Source organism: Bombyx mandarina, chromosome 24 (assembly GCF_030267445.1).
Source record: "Bombyx mandarina strain Sakado chromosome 24, ASM3026744v2".
NCBI lineage: Eukaryota > Metazoa > Arthropoda > Insecta > Lepidoptera > Bombycidae > Bombyx > Bombyx mandarina.
The window spans coordinates 11,898,262-11,920,735 of record NC_143230.1 but is presented as its reverse complement, the minus strand read 5'-3'; the positions used below and the strand labels follow the sequence as shown (position 1 = coordinate 11,920,735).

The 22,474-nt window shown below is 38.4% G+C and overlaps 2 protein-coding genes and 1 long non-coding RNA gene across 3 annotated transcripts in view; 2 read left to right on the top strand and 1 right to left on the bottom strand.

The window, feature by feature from the left end:
- LOC114248482 (uncharacterized) overlaps window positions 1-14,862 on the top strand; it is a 21,033-nt gene extending 6,171 nt beyond the window's left edge. Inside the window, exon 3 of the mRNA XM_028181732.2 lies at window positions 13,489-14,862. Within this exon, the coding sequence (XP_028037533.2) occupies window positions 13,489-13,962 (474 nt within the window). The 3' untranslated portion in view covers window positions 13,963-14,862. The remainder of the gene's footprint in view (window positions 1-13,488) is intronic.
- On the top strand, window positions 210-9,451 carry LOC149500080 (uncharacterized). The gene is made up of 2 exons (XM_089737935.1): window positions 210-840; window positions 9,211-9,451. Exons 1-2 carry the CDS (start codon window positions 625-627, stop codon window positions 9,223-9,225), a joined length of 231 nt encoding a protein of 76 aa, XP_089594061.1. The 5' UTR covers window positions 210-624; the 3' UTR covers window positions 9,226-9,451.
- LOC149500079 (uncharacterized) lies at window positions 14,851-22,474 on the bottom strand. The gene is made up of 2 exons (XR_016325304.1): window positions 19,306-22,474; window positions 14,851-19,098 (listed from the first exon to the last, which is right to left on the bottom strand). It is a non-coding gene; the product is annotated as an uncharacterized LOC149500079 (long non-coding RNA).

Sequence of the window (22,474 nt, the reverse complement as noted above, 5' to 3'; positions counted from 1 at the left end):
AGAGTTAGTATTTTAAGAGTTAGTTAAATTGTGTTCTAAACTCATAATTATACTTTTATCTGAGCGTAAATATGTTTTTTGGTAGGACAGGTGTACATCAATGAAGCAAATATTAACTCTATCTGGAGTCTAATTTAAATATATTCTCTAACACTTTTAATGTATCGTATCAGGTGGGCCGTATGCTCGTCTGCCTACAAAGGCAATTTAACAAGTCCAGAATTTATCTTCCTTAAGTTGTTAATGACTTTATCCTTGCTAATTAGCACCTTAGCGTGTAGGTGGGTGGCGCATTTACGTTGTAGATGTCTGGGCTCCGGTAACCACTTAACACCAGGTGGGCTGTAGGCTCGTTCACCCATCTAAGCAATAAAAAAAATAAAAATCTCGCGTAAACCAATTAGCCTTTTACAGCTCGATATTAAATCGGAAAAGTGCATACTTTTTAAGTTTAAGCTCTCGTTCCGAGGAATAATCGGATAGAGCTGGTAATACTGCTATATTAGTTAAATAGCGCTAAAAAACAGTATGGCGGCGGTCGTCGCGGCAACGCGTTGTAGCGCGCTATCGTTAATTCGCCTGCGATCATTTCGGCGCGCGCTCGACGCTCGCTAAACGCGTCCAATGTCCGCACGCAAAACGTTCATGCCACTGTGGGACCACTTCGAGAAGTCGACTAGCGGCGATAAACTCGCCACCTGCAATTACTGCACGCGGAAGCTATCCTACAAAACGACTGTCACCAATTTGAAGATTCACTTGCAACGGAAACATCCGTATGTGTACGAAGTGTTTTTGAATTCGGACGGGTTACAGAGGGCGTCGTCCGAGCCGCGAGAGGTGAGCAAGCTCGGCGCTAATTGCTATGTTATAACGCGTCATAACGAGTCGGAGTAGCGTATGTAGCATTGCGACTGAGCAGCTGCTATTATTTTTTTTAAAGGATTTTTTGACCTGGTAACTAAGACCTTTAGGTCATGTCTTATTTTAATTTATATTCTTATTTTTATGAAAAACGATAATAGGGAGTGAAATGAAATGAAGATGATTAATTTGAAACATTATAAACTGGGATGAAATGAAATGAAATGAGATGAGATATGAGGTGAAATATAATTTCACTAAAATGGTGGTCATTTACTGAGATTTTTTCCGTGGACTTTTTGGAGGATCCCGAGAAGTTATGTCCAGTGGCTTCCATTTTCCTATGGCTATTCCAGCCTCTCGCGGTAGATGAGCTCACGGGCTCAACCTGAGATAATTTGCTAACACTAGCCCTAGCAAGAGCAGTGCTTCGAAGAATCTAGCACCGGATCGGAATCGCGACCCACTGAGAAGATCCGGCGAGAAACTGGGAAGGCTATGGCTACGTTTGTATGCAACGGAATCTTTGAACGTCCTTTTCGCGGCTTCAAGACGGCTGATGAACTTGCCATTTCGCATGTCATACCAATTCACACGACGTATCGTATCATCGATACAATAATTCTATAACATTGCTCTAATATCCTGACCAAGAAGTAACAACAGTATAAGAAATATGATATTTTTAAAATGCATCCATTATTGAGAACACTGTTATTAGTATCATATGTAGTACTTAACTACTTACTAAGTCGCATAAAGAATGTTATAAATTATAATACCTAGGTACGTCAGCTTTCAATAATAAAACAGATGAAGCATTGCGTGTCACGTACTCCCGTGTCTATGACGCAACATGTACAACTCTACAAACGGGAATATGATCTGTAAGGTCTTGAGCTATAATTTAATTGTAAGGGGACTTTTTGGCAAGAACGCGAAGGGGGTCGCGGGTTCGAATCCCGCCAAGGAAAGATAATTATCAAATGTCTTTTCCAGGGTTATGGATGTATATTAAATATATGTACGTGTATAAAAAAAATCTTACATTTATTTCCGTTATCTGGTACCTGTAACACAAGTTCTTTACGAACTTAGCACGGGACCAGTTAACGTGGTGTGATTGTTAGTTAATATTTATTATATTTATTTATTATTTATTATGCCATGTTTCATATTAATCAACTTCATTTCATTTCATAATATAATTTTTCATGTAAAAAAGATTTAATTAAAATAAGACTTGATCTAAAGGTCTTAGTTACCAGGTCATAAAATCCCTAAAAAAATAATAGAATTGTAGCGGGTAGAAAGGCAAGGAAGAAAAGGTGAATGAAGTTAGCCCCTCAAAAAATTTTATTTTCCCTTTTTTATACTTATTTTCTATTAATTCGTTTGTTCATCATTTGTTCATGATTGTTCACTGTTAATAATTGTTTGTTCTGCATTTATTTATTTAAAAAAAAAAATTAAAAATATACCTACAAGTTAGCCCCTCTAATGCAATTTTTAATATTTTTCATCCTTAATGACTCGTAAATATTCATTTTCGATTGTTCTTATATAAAACACGTTTGTTCTCTTTCGAAATTACTCGTTTTTTGTTTAATTTACTATTTTTATTATTTGAATAAATGTATGCAAAATATGTGTACTGCGCATGCGTCAACTATAATGCCTAAACTTTCTACGCGGTTTTAATCGTGAAAAAAAAACAAATATAAATCCTGTAGGAGCATTTAATTGGTATACTGTTTAATTAAAAAAATTTAAAAAATAAATAAATGAAATAATGTGCATTGGCGTTAAGTTAGACCAAATACATTTTTTCCATCCTCCTACTTATCGTTAAGAAGGTATAAAAAAGATAGGGAGTTCACATAGGTAATATAAACAAATAAGTAAATATGTTCATTATTTATCTTTCAAGAGATAATATAGGTATACATTATAATAACTTTTTTACACAGTCGAAATTATATTCCTAACATTAGTAAAATAACATTTTAATACGATAGGTAAGAGGATGGAAAAAATGTATTTGGTCTAACTTAACACCAATGCACATTATTTCATTTATTTATTTTTTAATTTTTTTTAATTAAACTGTATACCAATTAATTGCTCCTTCAGGATTTATATTTGTTTTTTTTTTTCACGATTAAAACCGCGTATAAAGTTTAGGCATTATAGTTGACGCATGCGCAGTACACATATTTTGCATACATTTATTCAACTAATAAAAATAGTAAATTAAACAAAAAACGAGTAATTTCGAAAGAGAACAAACGTGTTTTGTATAAGAACAATCGAAAATGAATATTTACGAGTCATTAAGGATGAAAAAATAATAAAAATTGCATTAGAGGGGCTAACTTGTAGGTATATTTTTAAATTATTTTTTTTAAATAAATAAATGCAGAACAAACAATTATTAACAGTGAACAATCATGAACAAATGATGAACAAACGAATTAATAGAAAATAAGTATAAAATAGGAAAAATAATTTTTTTTGAGGGGCTAACTTCATTCACCTAGGAAGAACATCTTGTGTGCGGATTTTTTGACGGGAACGCGAAGAGTGAAGTTGTGTGAGTTGTTTTATTTTGTCTATTTAGTGTTTCTTCAGGTCTAAATGTGTAATAACGGTGGTTTATTAACTGTTTATTATCTATGGAAGCGCACAAATGTGGGAAAATGAAACAAAGCCGCTGGACGTAGCTTCTCGGGATCCTCCAAAAAGCCCACTGAAAAAGTCTCAGTAAATGATCACCATTTTACTGAGATTATATTTCATCCCATATCATCTCAGCTCATTTCATTTAATTTCATCTCAGTTGATTGATATCTCAAATTAAGCATATTCATTTCATTACCCCCTAGATTGTCATTTTTCATTAAAATAAGAATATAAATTAAAATAAGACTTGACCTAAAGGTCTTAGTTACCAGGTCATAAAATCCCTTAGAAAACATCTTGTTTACAGAGGGACAATAGTAGAGAAAGTGTCCGTCTTTAAACAGCAAGTTGTTGTTCTTCTATGGAGATTGGAGGGTAGAGATAAGGTGAACAGTTTCTGTGTGTGAACAAGTGTCCGTTAAAATCTGCTAAATAAAGGTGGCGCTACAGTAACAACCGGTAAATTTAAAAAAGGCGCTGAAAGTTATTAGAATAAGATAGAGAAATAAAAAAAGACGAAAGAACTGTAAGTACTTCAAAATCACAAAAAGTCTTTTATTATAATTTTAGGTTATATTGACGAAATTAGTTTGGACTACGTAAACATGTGAGGTTCTTGTATATGACACAGTCATTAACTACTCTAGTCATTAAATATATTAAATTTCCTAACTCAGCATACTCCAATCAGTTAACAACTGCTCTATTCATATCATACCCTGTGCCTATGCTATCGCCATTCTGGAGGATTTTTTAACTGTAATGTAGTGCTGAAAGTGGGACACTTTCAAGCTTCTTCCATATGAGACGGCTCATCTTACCTCTACCCTCAGGGACGTCTTAAACTAGGCTGGGGCCCTTGGGCACACAAGAATTTGAGGCCCTTATGGAAAGTAAAAAAAGCAAATTATAATAACATTTTTTTACTGAGTATGACCATTTATTATAGGTAATCAAATACAGTATGATATAATAATATTAATTATATTAGAATGCTGCTGGTTTTTTGGTTACGATAACCATAATGGTTTCTTTCGGAATTTCTGTTGAGCAAAATATTCCATTATATCTTTAAAGTCATTTTTTGAAGGATATCAATTTCTATGCCCATAATTGACAAATTACTCAGCCGTTCTTGTAACATTGTTGTTCGCAATTCATTGTTTATTCTCTTAAGCTGCGAAAATGACAGCTCTCGACTACAGTTGGTAACCAAATTGTCGACCCCTCGGGCCCCCTGAGAATGGGGGCCCTGGGCACGGGTCCCAAGTGCCCTTATGGTAAAGACGGTATTGTCTACCCTCCATATGTTCTTCGGAGACTCACTGAAATAGCGCTTGTGGAAGAAGTGGGAATGACATGAATATAACAGCTTTATTCAGTGAAGTGTGCCGGGTTGAAAAATTTAATATTTTGTCGTGACTTATGTGGTCTAAATTCGAATATATTAAGTGTATAATCTATGGTCAAAATTTATGCAGTACCTTGTTTAAAAAACTCAAGTATTCACATAGAAAAATGTAATGTGGTAAATATTACTAATACAATTCCTGAAATAATGTGGTTAGTGATTCGAATTTTTGTAAGCCTTATAAAGTTAGATTGTTTATTATTATGAATCATTTGTTGAAAAGAGAAACAAAATTGGCAACAATGGGAAAGCTTTGTTCAGTTAAAAGTTGTCCAAGTGGCCGAAAATTAAAAACTGTTATGTATCATATGTGTGGAGGGAATGATCACCCTGATCCAAAAATGTGTCCGTCAAACTTACAGATTGGCACCTACATTTTCAGTTACATGTCCTTTGAAAGGGTGTAATGTTTCTAGAAAGAATCTTCTGAAAAGTTAAATTAAATTTGATGGAGTGCCTGAACTGAATTTATCAATCAAGTCAAGAATGAGAGTTAAGACTTCAAAATATTGATGCCATTCTAAAAGGTGCTGTACTGCAAGTGGAAGGTTCCAAAATTGACGCAGATCATGATATTATAGTGAGGCCGTAACCATGCAATCATACATTGCTAGTTATATTACCCGTAACTTACTAAAAATTACAAAGAAATCAAATTGCTTACAAAATATACATTTGAATGCAGTTGATGGCCAACGATTACAAAGAAATTATGTACTTAATAAAAAAAAATGTGTGATGGACTTATTTATACTAAGTAGCTATGAGTTGATGAATTTAACAACTGTACGTTACTTTTAACAAAATATTATGTAGAGGCCATAACTCAAATATTATCACACAAATGGAAAAAAGAAAATTTTGATAAAAGTTGGATGCTTAGTTTATAAAAGATGGAAAAAAAGCTGACAGAGAATATTACAATTTAAAATTTTGATTCCGGCTCATTTTTTAGCAAATTCAGAGAAGAAAAGCTGAGGCTGAAGGAAGCTGAAACTAAAATAAAAATGAACTGAAAAAAGCCAAAATCACCCTCTTGAATGTATGGATTGTTACAAAAAAATATATAATTAAAGAAATGTTATATTATAAAAAGGATTTTTTGTTTAATATTGCATCTAAACCTAAAATTTACAGATGACCTTAAGGGCATGGTATACTAAAGTAATTTTAAGGTTTTTATTTATGTGTATATATTTGTATTTATATATGTCCATAATTCCGTATACCAGTAAATCTAGTGCTATTATTTTATTTTATGTTAAGAGCAAAACAGCGATATGCAATGTATATAATAAAGTATTTTGGTAGTATGTATTTATGTGTTGGTACTCAATGACGCGTACATAGAAGATACCTTACCATTAATAATTACCGGTTGTCGTCGCAGTGCTCTGGTAAATACTCGGAGAACCAGCTACCCGCACTCGGGTGAATAAGATGTAAACAGATTATTGGGTTTTCGGTTTGTTTTGACATCATAACTTGAATGTCACCTTGAGGCTGCTACTTGAAGTCCTGCCACTTTGTACTCCCAGTATTATTGTATCACAGGTGCGCCCTTTGAGGCAGAAACATGGCAAGAAACATGGCATGGCATCATAGCAATGTTCAATTATAAAATCCCTGTAGCCCCTTTTTCGCACTATTGTGGGTCTAAATTATTGAAAATTGAAATTATTACAATGATAACTATCTTTTTCCTGTTTAATCTAATTATCGAAACACTCTACATAAATTGGCGTTTTTTCAAAACATAATATAATTTTGTCACATACTTAATTTAATATATTTCTAAGTTACAGCAATTACTTTACGTATTTGTATGGTAATTAGCTATTGATCGTTTTTTATTAAATGTGATCACATTAGTCTCAAAGCTCACGTTTTTTAGCTTATTTAAAAAAAGATCACTATCAAAATTAAAATAGAGCGTTATTTCTTCAAAACTCTCGATTTGAATGAAACAAGTCACGATTTTAATAAGAATAATTATTGTATATCGACAAAAGATAATAATATGACCACCACTTAGAACTCCAAAATTATCGTTTAAAAGAGTATTAAGATCCTCCTGTATTGAAATATACCTACGCATAATTTTTGAAGCAATAGTATTTTTAAAACTCACTTCACCAATTAAGACAGATTTTTTTATTGTTTAGATTGGTGGACGAGCTCACAACCCACCTGGTTTTAAGTGGTTACTGGAGCCCATAGACATGTACAACGTAAATGTGCCACCCACCTTGAGATATAAGTTCTAAGGTTACAAGTATAGTTACAACGGCTGCACCCCCCTTCAAACCGAAACGCATTACTGCTTCACGGCAGAAATAGGCGGGGTGGTGGGACCGACCCGCGCGGACTCATAAGACGTCCTACCACCAGTAATAACGCAAATTTTAATTTTGCAGGTTATATTTTTATTACACGATAGACACTAGCAGTTAGCTGAAAATTACTCAATGAAAACATACCATAATTAGATTCTGTAAAATCTATTTAAAAATACGCGGTGTAGTGGACTTAGCTTAGTTTAGTCGAGTCTGTGTCGAGTCGTCGAACAATAAACAGATTGCAAACTGTCGTGTCTTGTTAATAATTATCACCTTCTTTTTTTTTATACCCTACCTATGCTGATAGCATTGAGAGGCTATTTCAGCTTCGCTCTAACGTTTGTAGGTGAGCTCACGGGGCTCAAACCGGAGTGTTGCTAACACTGACCCTAGCAAGAGCAGTGCTTCGCAGAATCTACCACCGGATCGAAAACGCGACCCACTGAGAAGATCCGGCGAGAAACTCAGTGGGCTGTGTCTATGGGTTAATTCGCTCGTCGAGCCCTTCGTCACAAGCGACGGGTTCGACGAGGACGGTGACCAGTGCTCGTGGTGCCTAAAAGCACCATTAAAGGATCAGGTGAATTATCACCCTGCATCTCACCACTGTTGAGTCTGTGCTTATATAGAGCGTGTGTGATTTTATGCAGGCTCACTGAATTTGGGGCCCATTTTTTTTATTTTCAGTTTTATTTTTATATTTAATTGTTTGTTCGTCTTTTATTTATTTATAATTAATTAAATAAATGATCACCCTTAAGTTGGCTTACTAGATTAAGTTTCAATCTTTAATTTTTAAAATTTTAAGTTAATTTTTTTTGTAAGTATAATCTTCAAAATATTTGAATTTATCATCATCATTCATCATTATCCTGCCCTTCTCCCAGTCACTGGTGGTAGGACCTCTTGTGAGTCCGCACGGGTAGGTACCACCGCCCCGCCTATTTCTACCGTGAAGCAGTAATGCGTTTCGGTTTGAAGGGTGGGGCAGCCGTTGTAACTATACTTGAGACCTTAGCACTTATATCTCAATGTGTGTGGCGCATTTACATTGTAGATGTCTATGGGTTCCAGTAACCACTTAACACCAGGTGGGCTGTAGCTCGTCCACACATCCAGGCAATAAAAAAAAAAGTCACCTGGGGTCGGCGCAACATGTTTTCTCCTTCCATACTCTTCTATCATATACCATTTCTTCTCTCACTCCCCTCTTACCCATATCGTCTTTCACGCAATCCATCCATTTTTTCTTAGGTCTACCTCTTCCTCTATATCCTTCCATTCATAGTTAACACTCTCTTACCAACCTCATTGTCATTTCGTCTCATGACATGGCCATACCATCCCAAACGCGCACTTCTCAGCTTCTCTGTCACAGGGGCCACTCTCAGACTTCCTCTAACATATTCATTCCGTACTCTATCCATTCTCGTTACTCCGCACATCCATCGCGACATTCGCATCTCTGCTGCATGCAATCGCCTTTCGGATGAAAGGCGATTGCATGCCACTATTTGAATTTATTGAATATATATATATCATGTCATATCTAATCTAAAAATAAACGGACGTAGTCGTCTTTTGTTAAAGCTGTCAGCACTACGAATATAATAAATATATGCATAATAATAACTGAAGACCAAATGAAAGGTGAATTTTTGGAAAAAAAAAAAAAATTAAAACTGTAACTTATGACTATTTTAATTCATTTGTTATAATATTTATAACAAATGATATTTATAATCAAATATTTCCACGATAAAATCAAATTTTTACTATACCGGCATATGATAAACTCCACTTCATCGATAATTTTGTTTTTTTTTTGCAATAATAATTATAAGATATATTGTTGCTTCTATTGTTGTAAGAAAATTTACCAACTAAGTTAGGTGTTTTTTTTTTCTCTTACAGGCAGCTTCCGAGTAACTTATTATGCCACCTGTAGCAGCTGTGCCGGTCGATTTAGCTGTGAAAGTATTAAAAAAATACATAGCTTATTTTGCCGATGATGAATTTCCGCAATGGAAGTCAGAAGTCTGGAAAAAAATTGCAAACGATCCTGAGCTGGAGGGTAAATGGTCTATTGGTAGCGTTAGAACGAATGTTAGAGAAGATAGAAGAGGAATTTTGAGTGAAGCCAGAAGACAGTGTGGTATCACTGTAAATATCATTTTGTTTAATTAATTATAAATAAATAAAAGACGAACAAACAATTAATAATAAAAAAATCCGAAAATCAAAAAAAGATGGCGTGAGGTGATGGTCTGCTTATTAGATATAAAGTAATTAATAATTGGGAATTTAATTGATTTTATGATCGAACAATCACCAATAGTCGTCGAACAAACGATAATTGATCAAAATTAATTAATCTGAGCGATAAAAATAAAGATATCTAGTAAGGAGGCAACTTAAGGGTGATCATTTGTTTAATGAATTATAAATAAACAAAAGACGAACAAACAATTTTTACATTCGAACATTAACGAACAAACAAAAATCCGAAAATCAAAAAAGGGGGGCCAAATTCAGTGAGCCTATTATTTCTTCTTCTCAGTTGTGTCACTCTTGACAGAGTGGTCGTGATCGTCATGTAGTGTTGGAAGGGACAGACTTGATGCGTCTCACGATGTCGCGCCATCTCGATAGAACGCCTCGTTGTACAGGGAAGCGTTGATGGTACAAGACCGCGCGGGAGGCCACCAATGCGGTGGACCGACCAAATTAAAACTGCAATGGGAGGTCCCCCCCTAAATGAGTGCAGTAGAATGGCCTCGAGCCTATTATGCAGAGTGATAATTGACAACATTTCATTTTTTTAACATACTTATATCTTAATTGATAGTAGACTCAAAATAAACAGTCAACATAAAATATAATAAATTTTTTGGAAATTCGATACTTTTCATTCATGAATTTCGTTTTATTCTAAACAGACGTAAGCGCCAAATGACGTCACGTTTACGGAACACTGCGCTGCCTTCGACAACTTTGCTTTGTAAAAAAAGTAATGAAAGCAAGACGAAGAGTAAGCAATCAATCATAACAATCACTCGGTTGACTAGATGTCGCTAGCCACTACGTCAAGAAATAAATATGATTGGCTAGATTGTGTTACTTAGGGGTCTATATTTTGATAACTCTGTTTTTCTTAATCAAAAATATATTAAGAAATAAAAAATAGGAAAAAATGTAAGGAGTCAAATTAAAAAATACCTCTTAAAATATAACACCCATAAAAATCCCACCGTACTTGCTTCCTCCCTAAGTTTAGGGGGAGAAACTCAGCTTGGAACCGCGACGCCTTTGTTTTGTAGTGATAATGACATATTTTGACATTTTCGTAGCAGCAACGCCGGAAAGGCAAAAGACTTTTTTCATACAGTCGTAAACATGACGTCACCACAACATTTTTCGTTTTTACCTTAAAACAAACATAAGGAATCCGTCCGACGGGAGACACATCAAAGGAAAAACAAAATTGTTATTTTTGTTTAATTCCGAGCATTTTCATATTTATCTACCTTTTAAACCTTCTCTGGATTTCCACAAATAATTATTCAAAACCAAAATTAGCCAAATCGGTTCAGCCGTTGTCGAGTTTTAGCGAGACTAACGAACAGCAATTCATTTATATATACCTAGTCAGGTCATAAATTCTGTCACATGTTTAATGTAAAATAATTGAAACAAGTTTATTCATTATGTAACCATTCATATACCAAAATGAACTTAACAAAACATAGATTCTTATGACACTAAAGTTTATTCAAAATGACCTCCGTGATTTTGAATACAGGCCTTCAATCTGCGCGGCCAGTCGTCTATCGCAGCACGAACGAGGTCCATGTCAATATCGGCGGCTGCCTTAATCAAGGATGTCTTGAGTGACTCCAAATTGGGATGAGGCTTTGAGCACGCCTTTTCCTCCAAGTGTTGCCATATCTTGTAATCTAATGGATTCAAATCTGGACTGGAGGAGGGCCAGTCTTCGTGCCGGATGAAGTCGATTTCACGCGCCGCCAGCCAGTCTTGTGTGCTCTTCGCTCTATGAGCTGGCGCCGAATCTTGTTGGAATACCCAGTGCCTGTTATTAAACATGGTATGAGAAACAGGTTCAACAAGGTTCGTCAGGACTGTATTTTGATACACAACTGCATTCGTTTTTACACCTTTCTCACAAAAATGTACCTCTGTTAAGCCCCAATAAGAAACTCCCAACCATACCATGAGCGAGGATGGAAAATGACCTCGTTGGACACGCGGAATACGGTTGCTCGCTTCTTCACTACTGTGTGCGTACACCTTATCATTTTGTTTGTTGTAGCTCTCTTCTACGGTAAAAATTTTTTCATCCGAAATATGAATTTCCCGATATTTTTTTCCCGCGTACCGCTTCAACAAAGCGCGGCATCTCTTCAGTCTCAGGTTCATTAGACGAGTATTGAAACGATGTCCTGTTTTTCTTCGATATGCCCGAAGCCCTAAGTCTTCATTTGACACCCTTTTCACCGTGGTTCTGCTTAACCCCATCTGAAGGGCCAACAGTTTCTGCTTACGTTTGGGATTGCTTTGAATTCGCGCCTTCACAGCTTTTATCACTGCTGGAGTCCTAACAGACCGAGGGCGACCACTTCTTGACCTGTCATCTACACTAGAGTCTTCATTGTATCGTTTGATGGTACGATAAACGAATCTTTTGGTTATATTCAAATTTTTCAGTATGTTAAAAATTTGAATTGGCGCGTAACCGCAACGATGCAACGCAATAACTGGAACACGGTCTTCTTTAAGCGTCCACTCCATATTTAAAAATGAGTAAAATTCTAAAAAGTATACATTTTTATTTTCATGAACAATTCGAAATTCGAATTCAATAAACTTTTTTGTGGCCAGCATTCTAAAAGAAAAGTTTTTACTGTGTGACAATACTTATGACCTGACTAGTTATATAGATTATTTACTCCCAAATTAAGTTATATAAAATTATAAGAATTACATATTTTTTTACATATACTCAAAGTTGAAAAATAAAGAAAAGGTATTTTTATTTTATATGCATGTTAATTTTTTGAAATGTTGTCAAGTATTAACAAGACACGACACGACGTATTTCTTTCCTTCTTAATTTATTACCCTGCTCTAATAGTTAACGGCGCTGTTTTTAAAATCTTTCCTCTTGCTATTGTGGCGCCATCTTAACTGAAACCTTCAGCGGACACTTTTTAATACATCGAGCTGATCCTTCTAATTCTACCCTCCATGCATAGGATACAAGATATTTGATGGAGTCTGAATGCCACAAGAAATAATTTTCCGAACGATAACATTGAGATCTAAGCTTACAAAGCAATTTTATTCGCTCGAGGGAAGATCTTTGCTGTAGGTTGTAGTGTATTTCTCCAAAGACTTGTATTTTCATGGTGTGGAGTTTACTCATCGATGGTACTCATGTGACCGAGGGGTCTACACGAGATGCTATATCTCTTCTTCAGCCCGTGCACACCAAATGCTGAATGTAGATCTCTTCCAATGCACTCCAAGTCAAAGCATGAAGATTATTAAGGCTTTAAAAAGCCACGCTAGCCGTTGTGGATTGGCGAGTCCACTTATTTCAACGGTATTTACATCTTTGAGGCTTGTGGTAGCCTCATCTGCATTCTAGCAGAGATCGGGATAATGTTTTATGGTTGGGAAAGGTCACGTCCAACCAACCCTCAACCTTTCTCATCCGGACTTGGGACCGGCAATAGCGGATGCTTTATAATCGGCCGCAATTACATTTCGCATGAAAATTGTACTTCCATTATAATTTGAGACGTCCGGTGCATTCGTATGTAGCGATGCAACGGTGTTCGAATCCCGCAGGCGGGTACCAATTTTTCTAATGAAATACGTACTTAACAATTGTTCACGATTGACTTCCACGGTGAAGGAATAACATCGTGTAATAAAAAACAACTGGTGGTAGGACCTCTTGTGAGTCCGCATGCCTGTTTCTGACGTGAAGCAGTGATGCGTTTCGGTTTGAAGGGTGGGACAGCCGTTGTAACTATACTGAGACCTTAGAACTCATATCTCAAGGTGTGTGGCGCAGTTACGTTGTGGAACACCGGGTGGGCTGTGAGCTCGTCCACACATCTAGGCAATAAAAAAAAAAACAATTGAAGACTTTTCGATTTGTTTCAGTTCGAAATAGAGGGCTTGGATCAAGAGCAGGACGCGTTGCAGAATGACGACAGTAATCAGTTCACTGAAGTCATTTACGTGGAGGAAAAACGAAACAAATCCCCGAAGCACGGTTATCTGTCCGCGAAAACTCCGAAATCACTAATGTCTGCGGAGAACACGCCCATAAAGAAATATAAACGCAATAACAGTGACTTGTCGGATGAAAGGTCTTTTATTAACTGCAACAGTGCAACCCCGGATCAGCTAGATTCGTTTTTATTGTACATTAAAAGTCTTTTATTGCAAACCTCCCCGGAATTGTCGATGAAATTGCAAATGGAAATCCTGAATGTGGTTATGAGAGCCAAGATAAACGAAGCCCAGAGTAATACGAGTCTCGAGTTAAGTTCCAACGGCGGTAAGTGTGCTGAGGAAGCGGACAAAGTGATCGTTACAGAAACAGCAGGTGCCAGCGACAGTGGTGATAGTTAAAAACAAAACATAGACTATGAACTATGGAGGCTAGAGAACCGTCTCATATGGGAGAAGCTTGGAAAAGTGTCCCACTTTCAGCACTAAATAACAGTTCATAAATCCTCCAGAATGGCGCTAGCATAGGCACAGGGTGTGATATGTATTGAGCAGTTGTTAACTGATTGAAGTATGCTGAGTTAGGAAATTTAATATATTTAATGACTAGAGTAGTTAGTGACAGTGTAATGTACAAGACCTCACATGTTTACGTAGTCCAAACTAATTTCGTCAATATAACCTAAAATTATTGCAGCGGTAATAAAACGCGGAGACATCGATTGCATTTTCTGATCAGCTTTAAATAAAATACTTTTTGTAGTTTTGTAGTGCTTACAGTTCTTTCGTCCTTTTTTATTTCTCTATCTTATTTTAATAACCTTTAGCGCCTTTTTTAAAATTTACTCGGTTGCTACTGTAGCGCCACCCTTATTTAGCAGATTTTAACGGACACTTTTTCACAGACAGAGACGGTTCTCCTTACCTCTACCCTTCATACTATAAACGAAATGGACGAGTATCTAGTGAGTTTTGGCGCCAATTTAATGAGTAATTTGACAGGGAGGTGAATCTAGTGAGAATTTATATAAAAAAAAACCTTTTTGTTTCGTTATTGTTTTACTAGTTAGATATTGGTTAAATCTAACTAATTTGTGTTACTTTACGTAATACAGAAGCAATCCAAATAATGCTAATGTCAATATGTAGAGTCAGTTTTAACGAGCAAATAGACATTTGTTTGTCATTGCAAATGCATATTTAAATTGAAACTTTTTTATTACATGTTAAGTTAATACTTTAGGTATGTAACTATTGTTCTAGTTTTATACTTTAAATAAAAAAAACATATTTTATAGCTTGTTTAGCTGTTTTATTTTCAAAAGTTATTATTGTACAGTTGATCCAATGTCATACTTAAATGTCGATTATATTTCGAACATTGAACACTGTACACGCCCTAAACACGTCATTTCGGAACCTCCCGATCCACTAACGGTGCTTTAGTGTACCTCAAGCACCGGTCACCGTTCTCGTCGAACCCGTCGCTTGCGGCGAAGGGCTCGACGAGTAAATTAACTCTTAGACACAGCCCACTGAGTTTCTCGCCGGATCTTCTCAGTGGGTCGCGTTTTCTATCCGGTGGTAGATTCTGCGAAGCACGACTCTTGCTAGGGCTAGTGTTAGCCACGTCCACAGATTAGAGCCCCCCTGAGCTCACTTACTCGCTCGGTGACGCTAGAATAGCCCCAAGTTACCAGCTTAGGTAGGATAAAAAAAGGTTAGGTACACTACACTGATGTAGGTAACGCTTGAAGTCTGCTTAGGAATACCGACAGCCATAGACGCCGCCTGACCAGAAGCCCTGTTAATTAATTGACAAGTGCTTTAGAAGCGCCTAATGAACGCATGTTTTATTTATTGCTTAGATGGGTAGATGAGCTCACAGCACACCTGGTGTTATGTGGTAAAGGGAGCCCATAGACATCTTGAACTTAAATGCGCCACCCACCTTGAGATATAAGTTCTAAGGTCTCTCTAGTATAGTTGCAACGGCTGCCCCACGATTCAAACCGAAACGCATTACCGCTTCACGGCGGAAATAGGCAGGGTAGTGGTACCTACCCGCGCGGGCGCTCGACCAGCTGTTAGCAAATCTAACCCTTCTAGCTGTGCCTTTGCTCATCTAGCTGTCCTGATGAAACAGGTCTGACCTTTGGTCCACAAGTAATCATTTATAAAAAAGCAAATTTGACGTACATTCATGGGAAAGTCGTCGTGGTCTAAAAGATAGGACGTCCGGTGAATTCGTATCGAGCGATGCACCAATGTTCGAATCCCGCAGGCGGGTACCTATTTTTTTAATGAAATACGTACTTAACAAATGTTCACGATTAACTTCCACGGTGAAGGAATAACATCGTGTAATAAAAATGTAACCCACAAAATTATAATTTGCGTAATTACTAGTGGTAGTTGTGGTCTTGTGAGTCCGCAAGGGTAGGTACCACCACCCTGCCTATTTCTGCCATGAAGCAGTGATGCGGCTGTGCGGATAATAAATAAAAACGTGACGTCAGTTGCCATGCCCTGCCGCCAGCTATACCGCCTAGCCACTGCCACCAGCCAAAGACAATAAAAGTGGGATAGTGTTAATAAAAAAACGTTGCCAGCCATTTCTACCCGCTTTTTCTCAGAATTAAAGAACTTGTCGTTACCCTACTGGTTTTTCTATCGCTCATTTATAATATTATTAAGCAATTTTAGCGGAGCGTTAATAAATTTCAATAAACTTATTTTACGGTTCGTTTTTTCATCTATAGGCTCGGCCTAACCTAAAAGGCGGCCCGTTGGTCGCGATGCTTTTAAAAAAACGTGAGCGTAATTAAAGGTTTAATTAATAAAAATAATGCAAATACGCATCTTTGATACGGCCGAATTACCCTTGTAGGCAGACGAGCATACGGCCCACCTGATGGTGAGTGGTTACCGTCGCCCATGGACTTCAGCAATGCCAGGGACAGAGCCAAGCCGCTGCCTGCCGGCTACATTAGTAGCAATGCGATTTTATTCGACGAGACAATAAATGTTTATTGAAAAACTGAAAATTGTATCGACTGGTACACGCTTTCATGTATTTGTACAATTTTTATTTATAAAAATATTTTTAAGGAAAGTGTGAGCCCTACCACCTCTATTCCCTCTATTCCCGGAAGACTTAGAGCATCAGTGGCGGTTGATCTGGTAACTTAAAAACGGTTCGCCTGGAAACAGATTAAAAAAAAGGATTGAATTAGTAAATTAGATTAGTTTTGGTCTTAAACGATTTGGATGTTTAGACTAAACAAAAAGACACGTGTGGCACTCGGGGACTGCCGGGGTAAAGCTATTGCATAGCATTTTTTATGAACTTATGCAATTATAATTAGACAATAATAATTTAATATTAAAACAATAATAAAATAAGACCACGCTATATTATTTATAAACATTAACAAAAGCAATACATTAATTGTCCCCTTCACATTCATAAGGGTACAGACCGCGCGAGAGAGAGATGGGCAGACTTTTCATGATGCGCATGCAGTGCGACGTCACGCCACGCGCTTATTCACAAACACTACACAAGCGCAACGTGTGACTGTGTTGAACACGAGCTACATGGTAGGCGGAGTGGGGGGTTTTATTTTCGTTACGGAATTTCTTGATTCAGTCGTTGCGCTCAAAGCCCGCGATAAAAGCTACCTATGCAATAGCTTTAAAAAAATGTTAAATTTTAAATAGTTGATACCAACTTAGTTATAACACGATCAAGTTTTTTTAGTAATCGTCTCCAATGCAAAGGTGTTAAAAAAAGTTTCGGAGATAACCTTATTTGATAAATATATTGTTTTTGTTGCATTTACAGTTCAGTTATTCATACTAACGTGTATTCTTCGATAGCAGGATCGTATATTAGACCTTCTGCATCCTTTAAAACACGGATCGGACTCGTTATTCCTTGTATTGGGATTTCAAGGCAAAAGAGACACGCAACTTCTTCTTAGCATATATTTATACGAATAGGCATAGGCGTATCGAACAGAGGTGTCAGAGAACGCAGCCCGACGAGATGATCGGACCAAATTCAATCTCTGAACTTTAAGCTCCGCGATGCCCTCCACGAAGGGTCCACAAGGATCGCAGCAGATGCGAGGGAAATCGTTCATGAGAGAATAATGCAGCGTGGATTCACGTCCCTCGATAAAGAGGAAAGTGACGCGAGTAGGAGGTATCGGACACAAGACATTTCATTGTTTATCAACGCTTTAGTATAGTAGTGCTTTACTAAGCTCAAGATGGTTTAGTGTAATTTTTTCAATGACTATTTTAGGTTTCTTTTGTTTTTCTTCAAAAAATCATCGTGAATCGACACAAAATGCATCACTGCTACTCTCTTTCTCGAATATAGACTGAAAATAATGGTAGAGCTTTCATAATGCTAGACTGGTGGTAGGACCTCTTGGGAGTCCGCGCGGGTAGGTACCATCACCCTGCCTATTTCTGCCGTGAAGCAGTAATGCGTTTCGGTTTGAAGGGTAGGGTAGCCGTTATAACTGTACTTGAGACCTTAGAACATATCTCAAGGTGGGTAGCGCATTTACGTTGTACAAGTCTATGGGCTCCAGTAACCACTTAACACCAGGTACGCTGTGAGCTCGTCCACCCATCTAAGCAATAAAAAAAATAGACTTCCTCAGCCGTTACGGAATCCTGCGAATTCTCCTCTGGTGTGTTGTCTTGTGATATTTATCCAACTATACTAGTAACTGAATGTTTTAATTTTATAATCAATAGGTATGTAGGTACTTACCGGGGCCTATAGTCATCAATAAAGTAAATGCCACCCTCCTTGAGAAGTTATTTCGTATTCTCAGTTCTACAGTACAATAGCTGTCAAACGAAAACGCAATAGCTTCGCGGCAGAAATAGGCAGTGGTGGTGGTACACGCCCGCACGGTCTCATGCGCCCTACAACCTGTGTGCTTAGTGCGAGTTTTTTGACGTTCTCGATCGCGTAAAAGTTAACTCTTCGTATGCAGTTGGAACAGCGCCCCTAGCGGCAAACGTAGGAAAACGTTCCAACTGCATACAAATTTGAGTTAACTTTTACGCTATCGGGAACGTTAAAAATCTCGCAATAAGCACACAGCAAGGGTAAGCGAGCTTACGAGAAAAATAACAACGGACGCGTACCTACATAAGTTGAGCCGCGCGCCATTTCAAACTTAGACCTCATGTCTAAATATGGCGGTCCTCAACCAATGTGTAGGTCTCTCCCCGGTCATCGTCCTCGTCGAAATCGTCGCTTGCGACGAAGGTCTTGACGAGCGAATTAACCTATAGACACAGCCCACTGAGTTTTTCGCCGGATCTTCTCAGTGGGTCGCGTTTCCGATCGGGTGGTAGATTCTGCGAAGAACGGCTCTTGTTAGGGTTCGTGTTAGCATCGTCGTCAGGTTTGAGCCCCGTGAGGTCACTTACATGTTAGGGCGAAGCTGAAATAGCCTCTCAAGGCTATCAGCATAGGTAGGAAAACACTGTTGACACATAACTGATCTAAGTATAAAACATAAGGAACCATTGAACAACCTAGATACGTGGGCTATTGCGAGACCATCAATAACAATACAAGAGAGGTGCTATTAATTCGCTGTTTCTACAAACCATAGATGTATTGCAACGCGCGAGTTTTGCACCAGATATAGGCGCACTGCCATTAAAAATATTCACACTTACCTGCTTCTTTACAAAAATTCAATGTACCTATTATTTCAAGAGTCATTCCAATCCTACTTTTAAAATAACTAACTTTTTTTTATTTTGATAAACTATGCCACCGTTATATTGATTCAAAGGATTCAAAGGCACTTCGGTTTAGTATTAGTATGTATCAATCATATGAGTCGTCTATTATCAAAGGTGGCAATCTGTGCATTTGGACAAAAAAATGTTATTGATATGTCAATACAGATTGATTTGAATATAATCGTCTCCTTCAAAGAATACGGTTCAAAACCTGCATTAAATAAAGGTTAATACTTAACCTGTTATTTATCTAAGATGTCGTTCAGAAGAGTTTTGTGACTGCCAATGGAATACAAAGTCAATAATTAGTTTTTCTGATTTACCAATAATTTTCCAAAAGTCACATTGCCGGCTTTGATAATAGTCGACTCAATTCAAAGTGCCTAAAAATTTCCTAAAACCTAACCTAAAAATTTCAGCCAACAAATGTGTATTATTACTTAATAGCAGTTAGTTCATGGGCACAAACACAACTTTATAAACTTTGCAATTAACTTTGTTCTCAGAGTCACTAGGAGCAAAGTGTACAAATAGCCTCAATCATAAGATATTGTGAAAATCCAACTCACTGCCAACAATAAGACTAATAGACAATTTCTGACCTGAGATTAGCTCAGACAAAAGTACTGGAGTATTATAATACAGTTGGATCCAGGTTCCATAGTATCTGGTTAGTCACATTAAAGATCTTGAATATTCAGAGCCAGAGCATAGTGGGTCTGATCTTTATGTTTCAGATATCGAGAACGTTGGGAATATACCTACCTAGCTTGGGAGTAGTTACATATTTATAGTTTGATATTATTTGTTCCAGAATTCCTAGCATTGAATATTCACTACCAGAACAATAGCCATTTTAATTTATATGGCACTGTAAAAAAAAAAACCAGTAAAAGGCTTTTATTTTCAATGGTCTCCAAACATCTGCTGCAAAATAGCACCATACCATTCCTAGAATTATCAGTGACCATTATCTAAAGCTTCTGCCAACAAAAACACTACAAGTCACATTAACTGGATGGATACTGCAATAATATATCAAACCAATTGTCAAATTGACAACTCACCAATTGTTTTCCGGTAGGTTTGAAGCCAGCCTTTTTCTCTCTTCACTTGTTTTTTTTTTCTTGAAGAATAAACTTTATTTCTTCCATGTCACCTTCGTTTCTTTCAATACCTAAGTTTGCTCCACTCGTGAAGAGTGAAAAGCTGATTTTAGACTTCTCATTAAAAAAATCATGAAACATTTGGCGGACTCCGAAGAGCCCTAGGAAAGGAGGGAAACAGGACGGGAAGGGTAAGGACAGTTAGGGACGCTGCGGGTGTCCCGCACGGCTAGGACGCCGCGCACCATCTTCACTTAAAGTATTTTACAAACTAATTATAAAAAATTTGTAAAACTCCAAATATCTTTTGTACATGACAGAAGCTCCTGAGAATAAAACGGACACGACGCCCGCAGCTGAGATCAATATATCTTCCAATTGTCAACATATCGGTACCGGTAATACCGTATCGTTAATTTTTAAAAATCTACAACTAGAATTAGGAACGTCCGGCTCGCGCTCACCAAATTTATTTAAAGCTCTGTACGGCGAGGTCTGAGCTAATGGTCTTACTTCGGGTTTGTGTGCCTCTCGCCAGAGCGCAGCCGGCCGCTTACAAATAAACAATACATTGGTCTCGAGATAAATAAAACGATACGACTAGTGGAGCGACGCTCCGGGACCCGACGCGACGAGCCTCAGCGCCCAGCTCTATTAAAATATAATAACGCCTCATTTAACTAACAAATGCAACGTTCAGCGCCCTGCAACGGCAAGAGTCGATCTCATTTATACAATAAAAAAATGCGAGGCGACGCGGGCTCGCCGCCGCCCGCCCGACGCTCCACCGCTTAAGAGTCACTGCACATCCTCACGTCTTCATACACATTAACAAGGTCGTGGCAGCTTCGGGCGGGCGGTCGGCTCTCTGGACCCACAATCAATAAAACGGTAGCGCCGCCGAGACCGCTTGCGGGTGCAAGGCGACGGGGCCGAGGGGCGAAGCGCCGGGCCTGACGGCGGTGCGGCCCCCACCGGTCGCCACTAACTACTTCCGCTGATTTTTTTTGTGATTTTTCTCGTATTTTGAAGCGGATAGGAGGTGAGTGGCGACGGCGGAGACCGCGACCGCCGCGCTTGACTTACCTACTAAAATTTTCTCAAAATAATACCTAACGCCGGAATTTAGAAGCGCGGCGGCGAAGGCTCGCGGTCGCTCGTTCCGGGAGCCGGCGCCGACGTCGCAACAATACGCGCATCGCGTTCACAAAATAAAAACTTAGCACAAGAGAAACGCGAGCGCAGCCCCACAACGCCGGGCTGGGAGCTGCGCCCCCGTGCACTAACACTAACTTAAGAGTCTCTGGGGATTGCGGGCGGCCTACGCCACGTTGAGCAGCAGCTTGAGTGGCAGCGCGCGATCGGGCTCCGGTCGGCAACGGCGCCAGTGTGTGGGTGGCGGCGGCAAGGCGGCGGCGGCGGGTGCTGCGCCCCACTTACTGCCCGCGTACCTCTCTTCGCGACCGCGCCTCACCGGGACCTGAGTGCGGGAAACGCGACGCCGCCCTCGGACTTGGCTCTGAGCTTGGTTCATGGCGCCGACCCTCTCTCGTGCTTCTTACAGACGGCAGATATTTCACTTATCACTTTAGACCGAGGAGCTGGCGCCCTCGAGAGCGAGTAACGGAACTGGTTCGTTGCGTTGTACGTTGGGCAACGATGGCGTGCGCGATCCGCCGTATTGAGCCTCAAATCGCTGTCGATCAACGTAGATGACACGTCGAAACACTGCACTGCTTCACTTTCACAACAGTTTCGTCGGCGGTCGCTGCTGCTAGCTCCGGTGATTATCGATTATTATTTGAATGCAATATGGACGCCACCTCTCCATTATTCACACCTTCACCTCTCGATTTCGACTACGTGACGCACAGGCGATCGCTTATTTATACAACAATGGCGGCTGCGCCGTTCTAGTTGCGCAGTGGGGACATACAGCGATCTATTCATGCACATTTTTACATTACACGATCCTATTTTCAAAATTATAAAATTGGCTCTTTATTGCTTAATATCAAAAT